General features: G+C 38.2%; 1 protein-coding gene across 1 annotated transcript; it reads left to right on the forward strand.

Moving 5' to 3' along the window:
- The first annotated feature begins 1,515 nt into the window (after positions 1-1,515).
- On the forward strand, positions 1,516-21,608 carry LOC139724053 (uncharacterized). The gene is made up of 6 exons (XM_071635258.1): positions 1,516-1,859; positions 7,450-8,061; positions 8,280-8,419; positions 19,159-19,239; positions 20,148-20,386; positions 21,503-21,608. Exons 1-6 carry the CDS (start codon positions 1,655-1,657, stop codon positions 21,567-21,569), a joined length of 1,344 nt encoding a protein of 447 aa, XP_071491359.1. The 5' UTR covers positions 1,516-1,654; the 3' UTR covers positions 21,570-21,608.
- The last annotated feature ends 669 nt before the right edge of the window (positions 21,609-22,277 follow it).

Genomic DNA, 22,277 nt, shown 5'->3' on the forward strand with positions numbered 1-22,277 from the left:
ATCTGCCGTTGGAATTTTTGTGAGGGATATGCAAAGTAACCTATCTAACATTATCATGTGGAATGTGTTGCCCATTGGTTCTGTTGGCTGCGTGAGATGTTTTTAATTTCTATAGCATGGGGTTCGATTCGAGTATAAATGAGAATTCGAACACAAAGTAAAGAGACTAATAATGAATATCTCTGTATGATTAACTGTGACGACAGTAATTCACATTGCACACGTATTATATTCACTCAATTCGGAATAGAATATAGGCCTCAATACCGCATAATATTATCACTATACTTTTCCATTATCCGAGGAAAGCGGTCATATCACCGACGCATTTCTAAACTTAGATTAATATTATTCACCTATTTGTTATTAAATAGTACACCGATCTTATCATTCTTTCTTTATACACACATCCCACCCACAAAAAAAAAAGAAGAGAAAGAAAAAGAAAGAAAAAAGGAGAAAGTGTCAAAAACTAGTCATATCCATAATACCGCAAGATTATTCTGTACATGATCTGTTTACTGTAACAAGCTCCCTTTAATAAATATTGTTGGTGCCTTATCATTGCCGAACCATTACAGTAAGAATCTGCATTCTAATTCAGTTGAAGTGTAGATAGAGGGTTAGATATTTGTTGTTCCAAAGGTGCCTTTCTTTGTTTTACTGTATACAGGTGATAAGGTGCAATTTTGACTGTAAAATATGTTGTGATGCGTTATGAAAAAGGCTGGGCGGAGAATTTCACGTTCTGTTGTCTTTGCCGATATGACTAAGGGAATGCAGGTGTGAACGTACACTAGGTGTATCACTGTGTAGTTAGTACTACGTCAACTGGACGTAGACACAATTACATTTCGATTTCATCTCTTGCTTCTCGTAGATCTAGGTTCTTAGATCATGATAAAATGACAATTGTATGCGATCATTTATCACTCAGTGTACACACAAATGTATAGTTGATGAAATGAAGTTACCATAATGTACACTGCATTTAGGAATAGTGACGACATGAACCATAATCACTGCTGATGTAAGTAAAAGATATTACCGTATTTGAAAAACAGTGAAATAATTTTACACTTTGCAATTGTTGTCGTTTTGTTTTAAATTCAGCAACACATGAGCAGTGTGCGTTCTGAAATTGAATCTCACCCCATTTCAATAACAATTATCGGAGTTTTATAGGACTAATATCAACATTTTGCACGGCCAAATACCGTTATCACATTTTGCTATACCTAGACGAGGAAACTGATCCGCACTTCAAAAGGTAGTAAGGCAATGCTATCATAATCAAGCGTGTTCTTGTCTATTTCTGGGAATACCCATGTTGGGATTCCCAACGTTGATCAATTGATATTTTACGCGTTTACAGTGGCCCAATGAGAACATAGAATACTCGTAAGTGTTGTTCCCATGACTGCGAAATGGGCGTTCCCTCAGTATAAGAATTGAGTGCAATGCGCCATGATTAACATCAGATAATTTTTCGTCAGTGATATGTTGAACATTTTATCCTCGTGCAGTGCTCTTGAGAAGGAGTGCAATATCGTACGGTACCCGCTTGCTGGCCGGTGTAGCGTCTTTCCAGGTGGTCCACAGTACAAATATTCCTCATTTTCTTGATTCTGGCTCTTTTCTTGCACTGACAATCATGGCCAGTAGTGAGGGGGTACGACCCGCAGACCGCCAACGAATGCACGGCGTCTCTGGCACTGTCGTACAGGTAATGAGGCAGTACGCCATAATTGGTGTTGAGGGACAGGGGTTTCGTGGAGACAGTGCCCGGATGCATTGCTCGGCCATACGGAGAGCGATGGACGCCAAAATAGATGACCTTACCAACTTCATACGTAAAGGTATTGGATTTCGTCCTATTACTACAATAGTAAGACAGGGACAGATGATATGTTCCAACCTGTTAGGAGATTGCTGTAGCTGTTTTCAATCAGAAAGACGTGAGATAAAATGACAAAGTGTGAGTGTGCGAAAAGACAGAGAAAGAGACAGACATAATTATAGAGAAAAAGAGAATGTGTTAGTTTGGGAAGATAAACACAAATTTTTGAAACAAGTGTCAAATGTTTTCTGCCCTCATAAGCATAAAAAAGCTATTCATGGCGAATGCCATCAAATACAAACTTACCAGATGCTTGAAATTGACATAAGGTTGTCAAAATAATTATATTATGACTGAGATTACAAGCGCTTGTGAGTCCAGAAATTCGGGAAAATTTACTTATATACTTACTTATTTTTCACGACTTTGCAGTCATATGAAGTAATTCTTTCGCCGTTGGTATCATTTCATTTTCATGTCATTTCAACCTTGTGATGAAAAGCTGGTTCTCGAATGTTTATACAATCGGGATCATGTCTATGCCTATGTTAATGTGCGTCTACTGTTACTAAATGCAATGAAACCCAATATTTCACTCCCATCCGAAATGTCCATTTCATTCTTTCACACCTTTGTGATGTTCAGCTCTAAAAGAGATACCTGAATCATGACTTAGATTTCATTAAAGGCCCCCAACAGCCAATTCCCTTTCGTGTGAAAATCCATTGAATGATGACTTCTGCTGATGTTAATAGTGTTTACAACACAAATCAAGATCAAATATGTTTCAAATGATTTAATCATTTAATTTTGATTTACTTTCTGCATCAATAAGCTCCACTAAAAAAAAAAAATCCTGTCCGTCGTGATGTTATCAATCTGCAAAAATAAGCATCACAGTGTCTGATGGTATGTACATCACTGACCATAACCAGATGCACCATCTGACAACAGCAAGACGGCTTTTATGGAATACAGTTCCACACGTTTTGACAGAAATTCAACCCCTGACCTTTTTTCTTTTCAGATAGCCATTATTATAATGATTAAAAGATTATGAGCTTTTATTCCATGAGACTTGTCTGGCTACTGTGTGAGTTTCTGCATTAGTCATAGAAGATAACTTTAGGGAACTGTGACACTTATTTCATCTGACCTTACAGTTGAAGCAGCAGAAAAGACACGGATTTTTCTGGGGGGGGGGGGGGGGGTTGGGGTTAGGGCTTAAGGGATGAACGCAAAGTTAACAAAAAAAAAATACAATGATCAGATATTCGCAATACAGGTTTTGATCAAACAGTTCCGGATTTTGTGATCAGCTACATCAGCAGAAATCAACATAATTGGAAGTCGGAAGACGTTTAATCTATGTCTGAGCTGTCTATGAGGTTTTTTTTTTTTTTTTTTTTTATCAACAGCTGACAAAGGCAAGGAGGAAGTAAAAAAAAAACACAACAACACCACCATGAGCTATTTCATGCATGCTATGCACTAATATGATACCGTTGTCTTATGCAAAGATATCAGTTACTGCGTGTCGTGGAATGCACGTACAATATTGATCATATAAAGTAATTATGTCAGATACTGTCGATATTATTGATATCCATGACTGTCAACTTGTGACTTAATTTTGTTAAGTCTGTGATTTTCCAAACAACGTAACAATGTCAAAATCTGCTTTGTATAGCAGTTTTATGACAACTTAGAAAAAATTGTATTTCGTCCTATTAGTTTTGAGATATCCATCAATTCTGACATCAAGATAAATGTGTAACTTGTTTGTGAATACTGGATATGACATGTACATTCATATCAGCAATATTTTGTCGGTTTTTGTTGTGTCGGTTAACTGACCTTATAATCGATAGTGGCTCATGGCTACTAGTATCATTCTGTAAATTGTTAGATATTCCAACTACATGATATTTAACACTCTGAGAACAACCAATCTGCACTACTGTAGACATTGTACAATTATGTGTCACGTGAGAGGCATTTTTTTCTACTCCGCTTCTCTGACTGAGAAAAAAAACCCAATCAAAACTAACTGCATAAATATTTGAAGAAAGTTTGATCTTCATATTTTTTGCATCTACAGCGTTTGATTTGAATAAGAGAAATTCCTTTTTCTGGGTAGATATATACAAATGAACGGAAAAGATTACAAATGCATAACTTGATATATCATACCTTGGATGACTCGAAAGCAAAATCCTCCTCAGGTATACGCAGGGATGACGTCCTGGTATATTTGATACCCGCTGCTCATGTCATCTTTGGCCTCCGCACCCGTTCCCCATATCAGATCGCTCTGGTTGCCTCTCGATAGACCCGCGATGCCCGAACTCTCGACAGGCTTGAAATTTTGAGTTAATGTTCAGTTACATAAGTATAGCATTGACAACCGAAGTTCGCATCTCCTCGACGTGGAAAACCCCTATAAAACGGAGATCCATTGTACTCTGAAAACGAAAGACAATTTCAATGTTTTGTGCAAGTAGTTCCTATTGTTGTTCTTTGAGAGTCAAAGTAGGAGAGTAGAAAAAAGCCACTCACGTTACATGAATACATTATAATGGGAATAAAAGAGTGAAGTGTATAAACTCATAAAGTGCTCACTTTATGTATTAATTAACAATGAATTATGACAAGTGTTATGACAACTGTTGCGGTTGGGGTTTATAAGCTTTGAAGCACGGATATTGGTTCGTTCAGTCAAGTCAAGCAACATAGCCTCCAACAAGTAGATTGTACCTACAGCAAGAACGGGTATCTGTACCTACAAAGTTCAGTGTGTGAGCAACTCTTCCATGAACATTTTCTTAGTCATGTCGTCATGGGCCTTGAATATCCATTTAAACACCTTGTGTAGAATCATTATATGCCAAGAGAAACAGGATTGCTTTGGAGAGAAGGTTGCATGAGTATCGATCAGACGGATCACGATGTTTTTTATGTAAAAAAGAATAACATAGCATTAAGATATAGATTTATTTGGCTGGAGACAATCGGCACGTTGATCGGTGTCGAATATCCTCATTGACAGAGCGAAGCAACCTAGCAGTGGCTGAGTGGGTAAAGGAGGTGATATCTCCTATTTCAAATAAAAGTTCAGAGCACTTTAAATCGATCATAATATGCATATCATTTAGCACAGTTCAAAGCCACTGTAAATTTGATGATAGTTAACGCAGAATCGTCGTTTAGAAGCAAGCAATGTCTTCATGAGACTACATCTGAAATCGTAAGAAAGCTTAGCAATTTACATTTTTTTTATTTATAATTTATATAGAATAAATCCGAATTTATTCAACAAGATGAGGAAGGAATGGAGATCATAGAATCAAAGGCTTGAGGCGTTACGCACTGAAACTTGTTTTTATTTATTTATTTATGCATTTAATTCTAATATTTTGTCAGGGTAGCCCATTCACCAATAAGTAGTTGTCTTCCATGGAGCCCTGAATAATATTGATGAATGTCAATTATGTACAGTGGATAGCAAAACGTATACAGAAGATAACATATAGATAAACACTGTACATTGCAAAGTACAGTGTATATTGTTTGTTTGTTTGTTTGTTTGTTTGTTCATTTTCCATCTGAGAAGATGGCTGGATAAGCCATATTCAGCTATGCTAAGCTGGTCTTCAATGGGGTCCAGTTGGATGTGAGGCGGGACAAACTTTACCGGGTTAAACACCCTGCTCTTTCAACTCTTTTAGTGGGGCAGATATATGAAAAAAAAAATGCTCACCGGGTTAGACACATTGCTCTTTGCGATGAATGAATGAAGCGAGATCTCTTACGTGCATGAGTTGTGACTTTCTCACACACGGGACCTCCATTTTATGTCCTATCCGAGGGACAGAGTGTTTTGCCTCTTGCTAGACATGCTAGAGGGGACGGTATGATTACACACAACATTGCTCAGTCCAGACTCGGGTTCGAACCCGGGTCGCTTGGGTCGGAGGCAGACGCGCTACCGACTGAGCCAACTCACCTATTGATTATGCCACAACAAGAGTTCACTAGAATGCCGATATAACAATGAAATCGCTATTGTGCAGGAATGATTAGCTAGCCCAGAATAAATTTGGTGTGTAACTTACAAATAACAACTTTGTTTAAACAATCTCTTAAATGAATACATGGAAGAAGCTGATCTGATTGAATAATCTAGCTTGTTCCATTCAAGTAAAGAAGATACGATCATGATAATTGGGCTACACTTATGACAATCAGAGCGAAATCTTGGCACACGTAGACTTCCACAGTCCATTAGCCTTGTGTGATGTTCATGTACATCACTAGGCTTAACGTTTACCCCGTTTACAGTGAGTGAAAAGGCCGGGCTCGGCCGCGGCCGAGCCCGGCCTTCATTTCACTGTAAACGCGCAAAAGGCCAAATGCGGGGCCAAAATCGGCCACGCATTTGGTTAAGCTCTGGAGGTAGTCTCGGCCGCGGCCGAGCCGCGGCCGAGCCCGGCCTTTTCTCACTGTAAACGCAAACTGGGCCAAAAGCGGTACCAAATTTAGTCTGACTTCCAGACCCTCTGCACGGTAAGCACTATTTGGGCACCAGTCCCGCTTCATCATGAATATTCATCATCTACATGTATCCGTAATACCGTGGAAATACATGATTTTTTCCATTTCCCGGCAGCGTTTTTCCATTTCCCGGCAAAACTGAACATTTTTTCCATCTCCCGGCGAGACGTTTTAACATTCCCCGTTGATGCAGTTTTTCGAGATTTTTATATTTCCCGGCAATACGTTTTTACATTCTATGGCACGTATCCAGCGTTCTGCCACTACTAGTACAGTATCTTACTGCCTGATGAATATTCATGATGAAGCGGGACGGGTGCCCAGATAGTGCTTACCCCTCTGCACGTACTATTTCGCTATTCAGAATATTAACCCCCTCAACGTCGAAAACTAGTATAGTTTAAGGTGGTTTTGTCCTGCAAAGGATTTTTCCTTCGGCAAAGGCCTTTGCCGAACGGCGACTTCGTCGCCACGGAGTCCAGTTGGCAAAGGGTCTGGAAACCAGACTATACCAAATTGCGTTTGTTTACAAGCAGAGCGCCACAAAGACAAAATATTGAAAGGTTTGAATTAAAAGCCCGGGCCGAGCCCGGCACTGTAAACGGACAGAATTGCGGTGCTCGGCCCCGCAATTGAGGCCGGGCTCGGCCGCGGCTCGGCCCAGCCCCGCCTGTAAACGGGGTCTAAGTGTACCTGAAGGTAAGAAGGTGTTAAGTTATGAACGCATTTATATATCATCATAACGCAACTGAACTCGAAAAGTTTATCTAGTGTCATCCATTTAAGACTTTTTAATAAACCAGCCGACGGTGTGTCACTATGTTTTGTCCAATATTAATCGTGCGACCCTCTTTAGAACACGACCAAAAATAGTAAACATAATGACTTCAGTACCAAGCAAACTAGGCCTATTTGTCACTAATTGATGATTGTTGATTGTTGTAAATTACGGTTTTAACAAACCCTGTAACATAAAACATGTTACCATGATAATTATTATAGTATGCGTAGCCGATAATCATATATATTGTACAAATTTTTCATCGTTCTTTCAGGGGACAGGGTGATCATGGTTCTCGAGAAGACGTCAGATTTGCCCGCGCAATATCGGAGAGGAAATAGTAAATGGAACGTGTTTGACGTGCAACGTGACGTCACAACAGCCCCACGTCCTGCCGCCTTCTCTTCTCCAGCTGGCTACATGGACATGACCACTGACCAGCTTCAAGTTCCGGAGGGCCGCAGTCGGCTGCAAACGGCCAAACTCCTTGTTTCCATCCGACAGATACTGTCAGTGTGGAATGTGGTCGATCTCCCCACATTCATCAATCTATGGCGCTGCAAAGCAACTGGCTTCTTCTTAGAAGACGCAAGTTCCCTGCGTCGCTTCATTGATGACTGCCTCACTGGAGTTTACTGTGAGTTCTCTGCCGGGAAATTGAAGCTGTACCGGGGCTTCGATGAAGAGGAAATCGGAAGCGAAATGAAGCGAAGATTTGCTGCGTGTAGGAAGCAGCAGCCACGAATGAGCGAGATAATCGACGTTATTGAGGGCGCACGTGTGGTAGAAACTCCAGAAGACATGGACGCCATCTTGGATCCTATCCTGACGAAAGCGGCACCCAGAGAAAAAGTAGTTGCTGTCGATTGCGAAGGAGTAAATTTCGGTAAGTTTTACGGGTGAATGTTTACCAGTAGGCCTAATTCAGCCCTCGAAATAAAATAAAACGCATTAAGCAACTTAGGTACCTCAACAGTCAGGGACTTTTACAAGATTGTATACAAGTTTCAAGCATATTCAGCGCAGATGTCATTTCACGATTATTAGATCAAGTTGTCGAATACATAATGAACAAACTTACAAAAATTTGATTTTTTTTTCAAGGCCGTCCAGATCGAACCATAACTCTCATTCAGCTGGCACCCATGGATGGTCACGTGTACATTTTCGATGTCAAAAAGAACCATAACCTTCTGAAATCTGGGAAACTAAAACAGCTGCTAGAGGATCCTAACACCATCAAGGTAGGTGGAGTGCTTTACACTGTGATTCTACACACTAAGAAAAAATGATTCATTCTTGCACCTTTTAAGGGTGCAAAGTGATGTCACACTGGTGGCTCCCTATGGGTGTTATCTTGCACCCTCGAGAAATGGGTGCAAAAGTGGTACCTTGCGCAAGGGTATAACCTTGCAACCTGTGGGTGCACCTTTGCACCGCCAAAGAAGGTGCAACATTGCACCCTTTATTGAGGGTGCGAAGTGGTTCCCTTGGGTGCATATTTCCACCCACACTAAGTGGTGCTAAGTTGCACCCTTTTTTTGAGGGTGCATCTTTCCACCCACACTAATTGGTGCTGAGATGCACCTTTCTTGAGGGTGCGATCTTTCTCCCTTTAATTTTCGGCGCAACTTTGCACCCTCTCTTGCCTCTACTTTTGGTGCAACTTTACACCTTTCGTGAGGGTGCAAAGAAGCACCCTAAGTTCCAAGATTGTAGCCTCTTTTGAGGGTGCGATTTTGTGCCATATATATAGGTATAATGTTGCACCTATGTGGTGCTTATTTGATCCATGACTGCAGCAAAATTGCTTCTTTAAAGGAGCCAGTCAGTGTCACTGTCTACGCCTTTAGAGGCGCAATGTTGCCCAGTATAACCTCAAGTGAACCTTGAGATTACTGGGCAATATTGCGTCTCTAGAGGAACAGGCAGTGACACTGATTGGCTCCTTTAAAGAAGCAATTTTGCAGCAGTTATGGATGAAATAAGCACCACATATTTGCAACATTATACCTACAAGGTAAATATACTTAGCATCACATAACAAGGTACAATTTGGTTACTTAACTACTTTAAACCTTGAATAGTGCGAACTAATGCAAGCCTGTTTGCTCAGTATATCAAACTTATGCTGTTGTTGCACTCTGCAAAGTAAATAAGATTGGTGTAATTTGGATCTTGTGAGTCATGAAATGTGTGCGTGGAATTTGTGAGTTTTGAAATGTTAATGTAGAAGTTAACTTATAGTTGTGTTTGAATGACATACTAAAACCAAATATTTACCCAATTACCTTTCCAATGAGGTGAGCACTATCACTATCTATCAAACAAACCCTCTAGGCAAGAGCATACATCTGCATGAAGGAAGAGGTAAAAATATGATATACATTAATTGTCTGGATACGTTTTATTCAAAACGTATTTGAATACGTACTTATTCACATAATCTATAAGAATAAAATATGCTTTTTGCCAGTACACAAAGCCTCAAAAAACAAAAGCATGCTACGTACATTTCTAAAGTATGCACCATATTAAAAAAAAAAAGAAAATGTAAGAGGATTTAACAAGTTGTTTGTATGCATTTAAACGAATAGGCCTGCATATTTCCATGCGTACAATATTCATGTAACAGTGACGTCATCATGAATCATCAAAAAGATATGTTTCCAGCATAGACATGAATTTATCTAAAATTTAAAACATGTCTTACAATTAGGAGTTTGTTTTATAATGACGATGCCAATTGTCTTAAAGTCCTTATCACGACATGTCTTGGTGTTCACACTTATTCAAATCACGAGATTCTTGGCACTTAGATTACGACTACAATTTATTATGGTTTAGATACTTAACTGACATACGCATACCATATTCAGGTATACGGGCATTTCGATGAAAACATCTAAATACAAGGTATAATTATAATATGAAAATCGAACTTGATACCAGCCCTTATGGGCTACCAGTGGAGACTAGGCAGAATCGCAGTTATCATGGTTATGTATTCAGATTTTGTTTTGGGTGATCAATTCGAGTCCCTCGAGCTGAGATTCCGGAACTGCAATGAGCAAATCATCATAATGACTAACAAAGTGACTGAGAATAATACATGCACCACTTTCTGTTTCGTTGTTCTATACATAGAAAGTTGTTACGTTTTCCAATCCTCTGTAGGCACACAGGGATTTGCAGATCACCTTTGGCTATAACGCCATGGTCGCGTGCAAAATGATTGCAGCTTATCTAACTTGTAGTTTCCGAATAGGGGACTACCGTGCTTATACATATTAATCGGATGATAGACCCCGTCAAAGAGTAAATTGCGGATATCGTATACCATTGTCAAATCCACTTTTTGTTCTGTACACAGTTTCACTGGACTCTTATGAACCACTTAAACATTACCAAATCATGGAGTATAAGAATAATCTTATGTTATTTCCTTGAAACGGCTGCATTTGTATGAGCGGGAACAGTTTGGCATCATACATGACTAAATGCATGTATTATACAAGGTTTCAGGACACTTTGAACCGTGTCCCCCCCCCCTCCCCCGCAAAAAAACCCCACAAAACAAAACAAAGCAAAACAACAACAACGAGTGAAATGTTGTATACCCTAGGCCCATTAGTGTATGATCTTTGTCCTTTGAATACATTGCCCATATTTTTCAACGAATAAGCATCTGGATGCAACGTAGGTATATATAAAATGATTTTTTTTTAAGGAAAATACATTTAACCACTTCAGAAATAACTATGGAACAAATAGCATAATATTGACACGTTCCCTTATTCCTAAATGACGTGACAGAAAACTTTCCTCACCGAAATCATTCTGTCGTTATTCAAGTACAAGACATTGATGATTATATACCTAGTTCGATTAAAAGTATACATGGAGTCATTGCAAAAGTATCTAATGAATAGCATGCTTCAGAACTACATCATTGTCATTTATTCTATGACGCTAATAATAGAGTAATTGTTCCGCCATACTGCCTGGCAGGTTGTAGTCCTCCTACGACGTTTGTTCAGCAAATAAGGCACAAAATAAAATTTTGCGAATTTTACACGCTGTTGCCAAAGTATCTAATCTTCTTTACCACTATTCTCAGACATAAGGTATGCTGATGCTGTATGAATTAGAAACGGAAGCTTCACAAATATTCACCATCTAACAAGGTAAAAGCGAAGTGATGTCTTGCCCACATATCGAATTTGTGATTACACTGATTTTCAAATGTAAGCTCATTGACTTTTTGACTGTTGACGGAGTCGGACTTCACCAATATCAACACTTGACAGCCATCTTTAGATGTTCTGGGGAGTGAATTTGGTGGTCATATAGCTCAAAAGTGTGGAAAGTTATTAAAAGAACACCACAATACTATGTCGACAGTGCTTACAAGGTGAGATACAAAGAAAGAGCACGAAATGACATTGTAGAATTTGACAATGACCTACAATATTTGACCTTGAACGCTGGCACCCACAAGGTGGTAGAAGTAACTTCATCCAATCGTACATACATATGCAAAGTTTCATTTGGATACCTCAAACAGTACTTAAAGGGGAATGAAACCCAAATGTACCCGTGGATTGGAGCAATATCATAAGAACACATAAGTGAACATGGAAAATCGTATGATCCAGTGGAAGTTATGCATTTTTTAAAGTTTCAGTGTCACTTTCATGTATGGAAACGTATATGACGAAAATATCAAGGGAATTCCATAAAATCTGATTCTAAATGAAAAGTACAAATTGCCTCCACTTATTTGTCGTTGCCATAATGTTAAGGGTAATATTACCCCCACCCCCTTCTGGAAGAAGTAAATCAAGTGCTCCTTTTGTAATGCTAGAAACGTGAAACTATGCCTATTTTCTTTACATTTCTTTATATAATTTTCCATGGTTGACGTCAAAGATGTAGCTTTCTCATCTCGTAATGGCGGCACTGAAACTCTAAATATATGTGTATATATAGCTCTTCAACGGATTTTCCGATATTCCTCAATTTGTGACGATGTGTTCAACTGCTAAAGTAATCTCCCTGCATTAACTTGTCCACTTGTACTTTTCGTTTCATTTCCCTTCGTGATACAACGTTGCCATAATCGATAACAGACTGATGTACGAACGGAGGGACAAGCTGAACAACATCATTTCTCTGGTGACAATTCCTTGTAAAAGTATACACCATGAAAACTTTAGGCTGGTAAACTATATCAAGACAATTATTGAACAATATTGTTAATGAAATGCCGTAGGTTTTTCTTCGTGATAGTTGCCTGTTCAGATCAAGGCTTGCAATGTACTGCTGAAGTATGCATCGGGTGTTTCTGCCTTGTCTGGGATACTGAAAGCCACAGAGCACAGCAGGCCGGAAACATTGTAGCGAAGGAAGACACGATTGTATACAGGAATTCGGGCAGATTTCACAACCATCCAGCCAAATAGTGCGCAGCATTCACAGTGAAGATTGTGGGATTTAGTCCTGCCAGGTTCTGAAAGAGATTTTGGCATGAATAAATAATGACTGAATAAAATTTCGAAGGAAATAGGTCGTTTACACTATAGGCGGTTTTGTTGCTTACATAAACTAACAGGTTGCAACTATGACCATTGACCAGAAAATGGAAAATTAAATTGATTGCATAGATCTACTTCAGGTTTCTAACGTCTTTTGCTGAAATAATGAGAAATGGTTTTGAAATAGCTGCGATATCCAAAACAGAGCAATAATAATATAATATAGGACTCACTTTTTATCACGATCGCTGCGTTTTATTTTGTTTTTGGATGGCTCATCCATTTCAAAACCAATTTTCATCAAATAATCTTTAGAATTCCTCTTAGAATGGCATACTCTCTATTATTTCATAAGTAGGTTCTTGGTATATCACAAAAAGTTAAAAGCCCAAATCCTCACCTCCACCAATACTATACCATCCCTTTAAGCTTTGATATTGGTTTCTAAACAAATCCGGTCGGATAGATTTATTTCAGCTCTTTGTCATATAAGTAAAACATGATAATGTTGCAAAGAAATATTCCTCTTATATTTCTAGTCACAAAGCAGATGGAATTCCCGTCTCCCATAAAAAAAATAAAAGTGCAGCACTTACTTTGTCACAGACATACAGCATGTCCTCTCCAGGCAGACGGGGAATTAGGAGACAGCATGCCGACATCACTAAGTTAGAGCTGAAAAAAAAAGAATAAATGTGGAATAGCCTGAGTAAAGTCATGTTGAAAAGAAAAATGTGGCGAATTTGGACTGAGATGAAAATACACACCTTTTATGTAGGCCTGCATACATTTATGACATAGGGCATATTCAAATATTCCCACATTTTTCCTGACCAACTCAAAGTCTTCATAACATAAAATAACAAAGTAAGACAACATCAAATTACATGCCAATTTAACATCAGTTTGCTGTATATTTTACACAGTTAGGAAAGGAGTAAGACTTATAGACCTCAGCGTGAGACTTGGTAGCTCTGATTTAACATCAGTTTGCTGTATATTTTACACAGTGAGGAAAGGAGTAAGACATTCAGCCGTTGCTGAGCTTGCCACAGATGATGGTCCGGGTGCTGGCCATGGCAATGGGTGTAATGATGCCCATTATGGTTGACACCTCTAATCCTGCTACCACACACACAAAAAAGTGAAAATATAGCCCCCTCTACTTATTCATAACATTGATTTGATTTACTTTGATAATACTGGTTACAGAAAAGAAGATTACCCCCCCCCCAAAAAAAAAAAAAAAATAAAAAAAAATAAATAAATAAAAATAAATGAATAATAATGATAATAAATAAAATAATATAAAATAAAATAAATAATATATAAATAAATAAATAAATAAAAAATGAAAAAAAAAAAGATTCTTGCGGGGTAGAGATGCTGCCTGTATGAGTTACAATCCATCATGGAGTTTTCAGGAAAAAGTCCAAAAAAACTGAGAAGACGTAGAACGGAAAAGGCAAGAATGAATGATCGCAATGGTCCACTTGAGTAACATATCTCTCGATTATAGATGGTATCAAAAATTGCACTATAGTCTTATCAAATTTTCCGCAACCCACTAAACGGTGGCTACGTTATAGTAACTGATAAAACTGCGTTCATGTGTAATAATACGCTTTAATATAATATACTTCACGGATATCACATGCTGAAAATCTAGATGAATCAATAACCTGAAAATACATATACAAGTGTACATGTATTACGGATTAATCCATTAATGAAACTTACATATTCTGTTGAGGAATCACTCTGTCCTTCAGAATTGCATATCAGTTTACGTGATCAGGAGAATGCGCGCAAATTATTGTATCTTGCTTGAATACCTGAAAAGGAAAATCAAGTGTCATGAGTTCAAGGCCACTGTTCATGCGTGTGTAATAATTTTGCAGAAGAGCTAACTTATGTAAATGTGACTACATAACTCTCTCCATGGCAGCTTAATGTATAGTTCAATTTTTATGCACTGCCTTGCTGCATACAGGGTGAACTTAAGTCTACCACTAACACTACCTGACTACAGAGAATTATCCCAGCATAAAGATAAGCGTGCAATGTTTGCCATTATAAGTTTAGTTAGTACACTAGTCTATTTATCCATAAGTTTATCAACAATTATTCATCAACTTCAGTTCCGTTCCTTTTATTCGTTATTAATCAAATGTGGTATGGCACGACGCGATGTATTATCCTTGGGGATGTGTGTTTGTGTGTGGGGGGGGGGGGGGAGGTGGCGTAAAGGTTATGTTAAGGATACACTTCCTATAGGAATATCCGATTCCACGTTTTCTTAACTATTTTGTTTTGTTGTTGATCGGTAAATATAAAGAATTACTTGAAATTTGTGATTATGTATGTGTTCACTGTATTGTGAGTATAAATTATGCTTGTATAATTGTGTATGTAGTAAAAATTGTATCATTTATAATGTGTACATGTACATGAATATATGTGAGTTTATGCATGTATGTAGATATTCCTATGTGCACGCCCATGTACCAACAAAAAGATTTCCTAAATGAACAATAAATGAATCTGAAATCTGAAATCGGAATGCCATGACGTCTTTAGCAAGACATTTTATCGCTAAAGCTGCTCTAATTCCACAGAATGGTTACGAAACAAAACAAAATAGAACAGAAAACAGCACGCATAAAACTAGCCAGTTTTAACAGAACTCTAAAATGAACATTTTAATATTACTGCCTGCAAGCCTACATTATAAGACATGGCTATACAATCAAAAACATAACAGATACAAGAAATTTGATGAAGGGTAATATCGAGAGTAAGGCCTTGGTCGAGAACATTGTGGATATTTCAAATCATGCTTTACGATGATGTTTTAACTCACCATTTTCCACGTGGTAGGAATCTGCGGGGTCTTGATATTATGAAGTGGACAAAATAATTTTGAAGTCAGAGTTGCAGTAAGCCGCTACGAAAAGCCTCAGAAGAGCTGATCTGCTATGGAAATGGAATTTGCGCTAGATGCTCAGCTCAAACACGCATGAACGAGCTGTACAATGAGCCATCTGGGAGTCAACTTATGTGCACATAAGTTTGCACGACTCAACAATTCATTGAATTCATAAATCATGTTCAAGAAAAGAATGAACATGCCCACACCAGGTGACCAAACTACTGGGTCCGTGAATTGACACTCTAGGAAACATCCATGTCATTATTTTGCATCGAATGTATTCTATGGATTAATAGGCGTTTAAAAAAAATTTCCACTTTTGATTCTTAATAATTCAGTAACTATATATCAGATAACACTATCATTGATATGGGAGATAGTTGTATAATGTACAATTTCGTTGGAGGTGGTTTAAAACACAAATCAGTTTCATGAAATCCATGATCAATTTCACAGTTAGGTTACAGATTTTGCTCTATTTCCAACCCTCTGTACAAAATTTTCACTTTGCACAGGGGTCAATGGGTGTGTATGGGAGTATGTGGTTAACACCCTGACATTGGTGTTGAACAATAGCCAGGGTTTTAATGCTTTATTATTTATTCATGAGAAATTCCACTATCACAGCTAGTCTTTATTCATTCTAAAATGTGGTGTTTGCAAGCACATGGAAACATGTGCTTACATTTTTCATGTGCATGCATTTTACCCTTAGGCTTTACCGTGCATGAATCCATGAAAAAAAAGGGGAAAAAAATCAACCCTTACAAATAAATCGTGTAGTTTGCACCCTTATATATCTGCGAGTTTGCTCTCTAAATGATTTTAGTTTATCATTTCCTTTACGTTCACTTAATAAAATATGCATACATAAAATGTGACAATGGTATGAATGTGACAAACAAACAAACAAAGCAAACAAACAGCAAAAGATATCAAGTGAAGGGGTGAGTGAGAAGGCAATTGGCCTTATTTAAAACTAATCCCGGAAAAGTAAATACATTGTATATACAGAGAAAAACATTGGCACACACACACACACAACCACACACACACACTCACACATACACACACATGCATACACAGACAAAAACATGGACCAGCGCATATTAGCAATACACAAGATGTCATTTTCACAAACACACCCTATCTTGCTAGTCTCTTATAAATTCGTAAAATGATATTGGTAACTTCCAGAAAACCTTTCAAGTAAAATACGTTTTAAAGCTTCCTTAAAACTTTGTACCGTTTTCTTACATTTCACATCAGAGTGGATGGAATTCCAGATTTGAGGGCCTTGAAAAAATATTGACTTTTTTTTTCTGTCCCGAGATCGAGTCGCAACGAAAATCTTTAGCGTGTAGTAGGGTTTGATTCCATCATCGCACAGTAAGCATGCAGGAAATGCTGTGACATATTCCATTTCGATTGGTCAATACCAGACGAGCAGTCAAGTATTCTTCGTTAGCTTGTTCGCAGACCCTTTCATCAAAGACTCAACATCATTTAAAGATGCTCCGATGAATGAGTATGAAATTATGGGAGAACATCAAGTTTTATGATGTCTTTAAAAAAACATGTACATTGTAGCACCACGACGGTATGCAATATTGTATTTAAGTGTCAATCAACATCATATGGGTCTTTCTTTGAGACTTGTTATGGGCTCAATATTGCACCTTAGCAAGAATGAACCACAAACAGGAAGATATGTCTTTGTAATGGTAATTACGTTTCGACATCCCAACCAATAAGAGATAGGTTAGGTGAATGTTAAAGACACGGGGATACACGAATAGAAATTGCTCAAAAAAAATGAAATAAAACGAACATTATTCTAATAGGCATGCCTGGGCAGTAATCTGATGTTTCTATTGATAGAGAATTCTATTTGAAGATTAATATCAGTTTGCTTTGTCAGAATCATGAGGAAAAGTGATAAAATAAACCGGCTATCCAGGGTACAGTTTAAACACTTTCACATGAAACAGCTCTGATTAACACTTTGCACAATAATATTTCTGTTCAGAATTGACTTTTGTTTTATATGTTTTTATCTTAAAGTATAGGATTTCATTTGAAGCAAAATATAGCCAAAATTATGTAAACGTCCAAAATGAATCTTCAGATTGCTCAGTGAGGCGGCGGCATCGAATCCCGATCAGCGAAGGCACAAATGCACCTGTGGAATTGTTTTGTACAGCAATAGAAATCTGACGACTATTTGAATAATTACATCCAGTTTGAACTTCATCTGTTAAACCTCCTAGGTTATGTGTACAATGTGATTGGTCAATACCAGACAAGCAATCAGGTATTCTACTTTTGTTTTTTTAGTAGACCCCTTTCATCATGGACTCAACTTAATTTGAAAATATACTCTCGATGAATGATTATAGAATATGAAAGAAATTTAAGTTTCCTGATATCAAAAAATATATGTTCATAATATCAGCACAAGGATATGTAATATTGCATTTTAGTGCCGAGCAACACCATAGGATGGCCTTTGTTTTGAGACTAGTTTGGGGCGTAATATTGCACCGTCAATGACCGTGGCAAGATCGAACCCAAAATGAACCATATAAGAAGCAAAGTTCCACCATTTTCTCAAATCGTGTAGTTTGCACCCATTTTCGCGACTTCGAACCCTTCTAGCTCCCTTATTGAACCTTTTTTTCTTAGTGTGTAGGATTAGTTTTGGAAAAAAAAAGAATAATAGTAATCTTGGTAATGGGGCTTCTTGGTGTTTGCAAGATCTCCCGAATGTCTTTATACTGATGTGCATGTTTTGCTGCAAAGCATGCCGTGTCGGGCTTTTCAGGACATTTCGCCACATGCACTGCACATACAGTACACCAGCCATACTTTGCTAGCTTCCCTTACAAAAACCTTGACTGGGGGTGATTTTGCTGGCTTCCCTTCCAAAAGCCAGTTATAGGGGGTCAAAATCCTAACCCCTTCTCATCCTTAAAGGGGGTATCTCTAAGAATCTGGAACAAGCATAATGTCCTGTGTACGGTTGACCGCCTGAGTGGGGGGGGGGGGGGGGGCTGGAGGGAGGGAACTTATTTCAAGTGGCATTAGATATTAAGGGGACTTAGATCTTGTAGATAGGAATACAAGTCTCGGGCTTTAGTAATCATAGTTTGTCGGCCACCTTCAGCGCTTTGGACATACTTTTAGGAGGAAAGCAGTTCGTGATTTTTTTTTTTCCAGTGGAGTCCTCTAATCTTAAAAACATGATATGCCGAGTACTGATCTGGCGGTGTTGTTTCCATGAGCTGATTAAAATCTGTCATATTTTCTGTTAATGTGATTTCAATATCATTATCTTAATTAAAGTGTAGTGTTTGTTTAATAGTTGTTTTTCAGCTATTGTTTATGACGTCTTTTTTTTTTAGTTTACTAATTAAAATGATGTGAAATATAAGTGTTGTTTCGGTATATAGTGCCCAATGTGGAAGACTTGAATGATTTAATTACTATCGTCCCTCAATCCTCCCAATCAAAGGTTATTCACGACTGTCGCAAAGACTCGGCAGCTCTCAGAGCTAACTTCGGCATCAATCTGGCTGGAGTTTTCGACACATCGGTAAGAAAAATCAACGGACATTTCGCCATAGTCATACCAACAGTTGACGTCTGTAGATGAATATTTGTCCTGTGGTTGTTACCATAAGAGGTTAACAGGGGCAATTTTTTTTTATCATTACGATTAATCATGGCACCTTCTCATTGTGTGATTGTCCAAATTTCAGAAAAACCACAGCAGTCTCCCTTACAGAATAGACTGTGGAATTTGTAAACACGTTAAAGGGTCCCTGCAATCCATAATGTATGTTGACCTCTATTAATGCATTTTGGTCTGTACATAAACAAATCACTTTATACGTAATGGAAATATGCATCATACATTTTAAAATATTTCTGAAAAAAAATCTTAATTTTTATTCTGCAACCTGTTAAGTCCCACTTCTAAAAGAATCCTCAAAAAAATCTTTATTCATATTCCAGCTGTGAGATCATCCTCCTGTAACTCTTGAGATGAACAATAGACACAATTGTGTGCCTTATCATTCATTGCTAGTGCTACTTGCATTTATCGCAACAACATCACATGTTATTTTTCAATGCAAATGTTTTTGACAATTTTCTTTTATTGTAGCAATGGAAGGTAAAAGACACATAACTGTGGCCATTGTTCAGCCCAAATATTACAGGAGGATGACGTCACAGTTAAAATACGAATAAAGTTAATCCGGAGGATTTTTTTTTTTTGAGGAGCTTCATAGGGTGGAGAAAAAAAAAAAGAGAAACATTAATATTCAAAACTGCACGATGCATATTTTTATAATGTATTTTGTGATTCAGTTAGGTACAAACGAGAAGGCATCAATAGAGCTCAACATACATTTAGGGTTGCAGGAATTTTTTTTTTTTTTTGGCTTAATACAATAATGTGGACCTACATCCACACTTCATTTATCTCGATCAAAATAGATTGCCTACTCGACGATCATGGAGCAGTGCAATAAGATTGGAGGACCCTATCGCATCGGACAAAAGGCGCTGTGTAGCGTTCTTGGGGAGGATACAACCTTCAAAGATGATGCCATCTTTGAGAGGATGACGATCGACAAACAGTTTTGGGCGCAGCGCCCTCTGACTGGTGACATGAAGAATTATGCGGCCGCGGATCCAGCAAGTCTCGTCCCTCACGTGTATCAGGCCCTGGATGGGTTAGTAGCGTACTATATTAAAGTTCTGTGAAGGTGCCTAAGAGGTTTGTTCTGTCTTCGTCTGTCGTTGTGGTTGTTTTCTTTTCAGTTCATTTTGAAAATGTGTAAACAATAAACGACCGAAGGTGGGCGATGCCATTATTGCACTCCTTCCACAAAATCATGCGCAAACACACTAAAAGATGTATCTGCCACTGCTGTTAGTCTAAGGACGTTGAAGATAATATGAAGTCACAAGCCTTATTCCCCTTGAACCCATGTTTGGTGCCGCCACTCAAAAATATTTGAAGCATGCGTCAAAGTGGATCTGCCGCTAGTGCGCAGATAGGGAGACAATTTTTGATTGGCATCTCATGTCTGAGGAAGATTATGTCTTTATGATGGTGTAGGCTGACTATTATTATAAAAGATGAGTGGTACATACGAGAGAGACAAGGGGTGCGCGAATTGAAAATGCGCAAAGATAGATGAAACAGAAATAGAAATTACTCGACTAGACATGTCTTGGTAGTCATGGGACACATTGAATTTATAATAGGAAAAGTTATAAAATCTGCTTTCCAGGATATGTTTTCACATCATAACAGCTCTAATTTTCCACACTTGCTGACATTTCTAGACGGGATTAGCTTATTTTATGCTTTATCATGAGCTGAAATTTCATCCCAATTAATTAATAAGCAAGTAGAATATATCCGACATTAGTTTACAGTTCAAAATGAAGCTTTTAGGTTGCTCTGGAAAATGGCGGCATCAAACCCTGATCATTAAAGTAAAAAAAGACAAAAAAGAGAGAAGAAAATGAATTTGCTGAATTCGTTTGTGCATCCCTCGAAAACATTCTGAATAAAATAGCAGTTGGAACCTCTTTGATTAATCATACAAACTCTCAGGAAGTGACTAACAACAGAGAAAGGAAACGGTGATATTACTAAATAAGAATTAAATGTTATGTACCATGAGGTGAACATTTCATGCGACTCGAAATGTTGATTCTAATTTATGAAATCGAGATATGAACGTATAGAAAGGATATGTTAAATTTCTGTTGCAACACAGTTATTTAATTTTACCTGTCACGTTATATGAATAGGTCCTATCGGTTTTTTCTTGCAGAATGATCAGTCCGTTTTGGCGGGACTACTTCGATGCCAAGTGCAAGGACGCCCTCATTGAGCTGTAATCTGACGGCGGAGTACTCTTTCTGCAGATTCGAATTCTAGATTTGAGACCAGTGATCGCTCATGACTGATTTGATAGTAGAAAACTTCCCGACTGCAAAAACACTCATGCTAGATACGATACCGACTGAGCCCCCTCGCGGCCCTTGTTAGACAGTGACCTAGACAACAGGGCCAAAAAAAAAAAAAAAACCTGCCATGTAATACTTGTATTAGTGTTCTTGCAGAAAGACCAGTCCGTTATGGCGGGGCTGTTTGTTGCCTGGTCACATCATACGCAAAGACTGGTCGCCGACATCCCTGCCGGCATCCAGTATCGTAACATTTGTGGAGACCATTCAAAACCAATCGGCGACCAATCCAATAAGTTTTGAATGGGGACTGGTTGCTGTGAGGTTACCGACCATTTGCAAATCAGTTGACGGCCGGTTGAGGAGCGCTTTGTGACCGTTTTGCGAACAACAACAACAACAGCAACAACAACAAAAATAATGATGATGAATGGGCGGCTGCTCTCAGAAAGGGTTTGCAAATGACCGGCAACTGGTCGGCAAGTAATGATCGGCGACTTATTCAAATTCAAATGAAATCTTATTTCCAATAACACAGTACATGTTTGTCACCGTTAGAGATTCAAAGAAAATAAAACGCACAATTGTATTTTATACAACAAATAATATGCATGTATTATGGAACTAGATTAATTGTTC

Source organism: Diadema antillarum, unplaced genomic scaffold (genome assembly GCF_040938485.1).
Source record: "Diadema antillarum isolate AM-2024a unplaced genomic scaffold, OU_Dant_1.0 scf00000205, whole genome shotgun sequence".
Lineage (NCBI taxonomy): Eukaryota > Metazoa > Echinodermata > Echinoidea > Diadematoida > Diadematidae > Diadema > Diadema antillarum.

Coding starts and splice junctions, on each gene's coding strand:
- LOC139724053 (XM_071635258.1), top strand. CDS start 1,655: ATGGCCAGTAGTGAGGGGGTACGACCCGCAGACCGCCAACGAATGCAC. Junction 1,860..7,449: donor TACCAACTTCATACGTAAAG/GTATTGGATTTC, acceptor TCGTTCTTTCAG/GGGACAGGGTGATCATGGTT. Junction 8,420..19,158: donor AGGATCCTAACACCATCAAG/GTAGGTGGAGTG, acceptor TCCCAATCAAAG/GTTATTCACGACTGTCGCAA.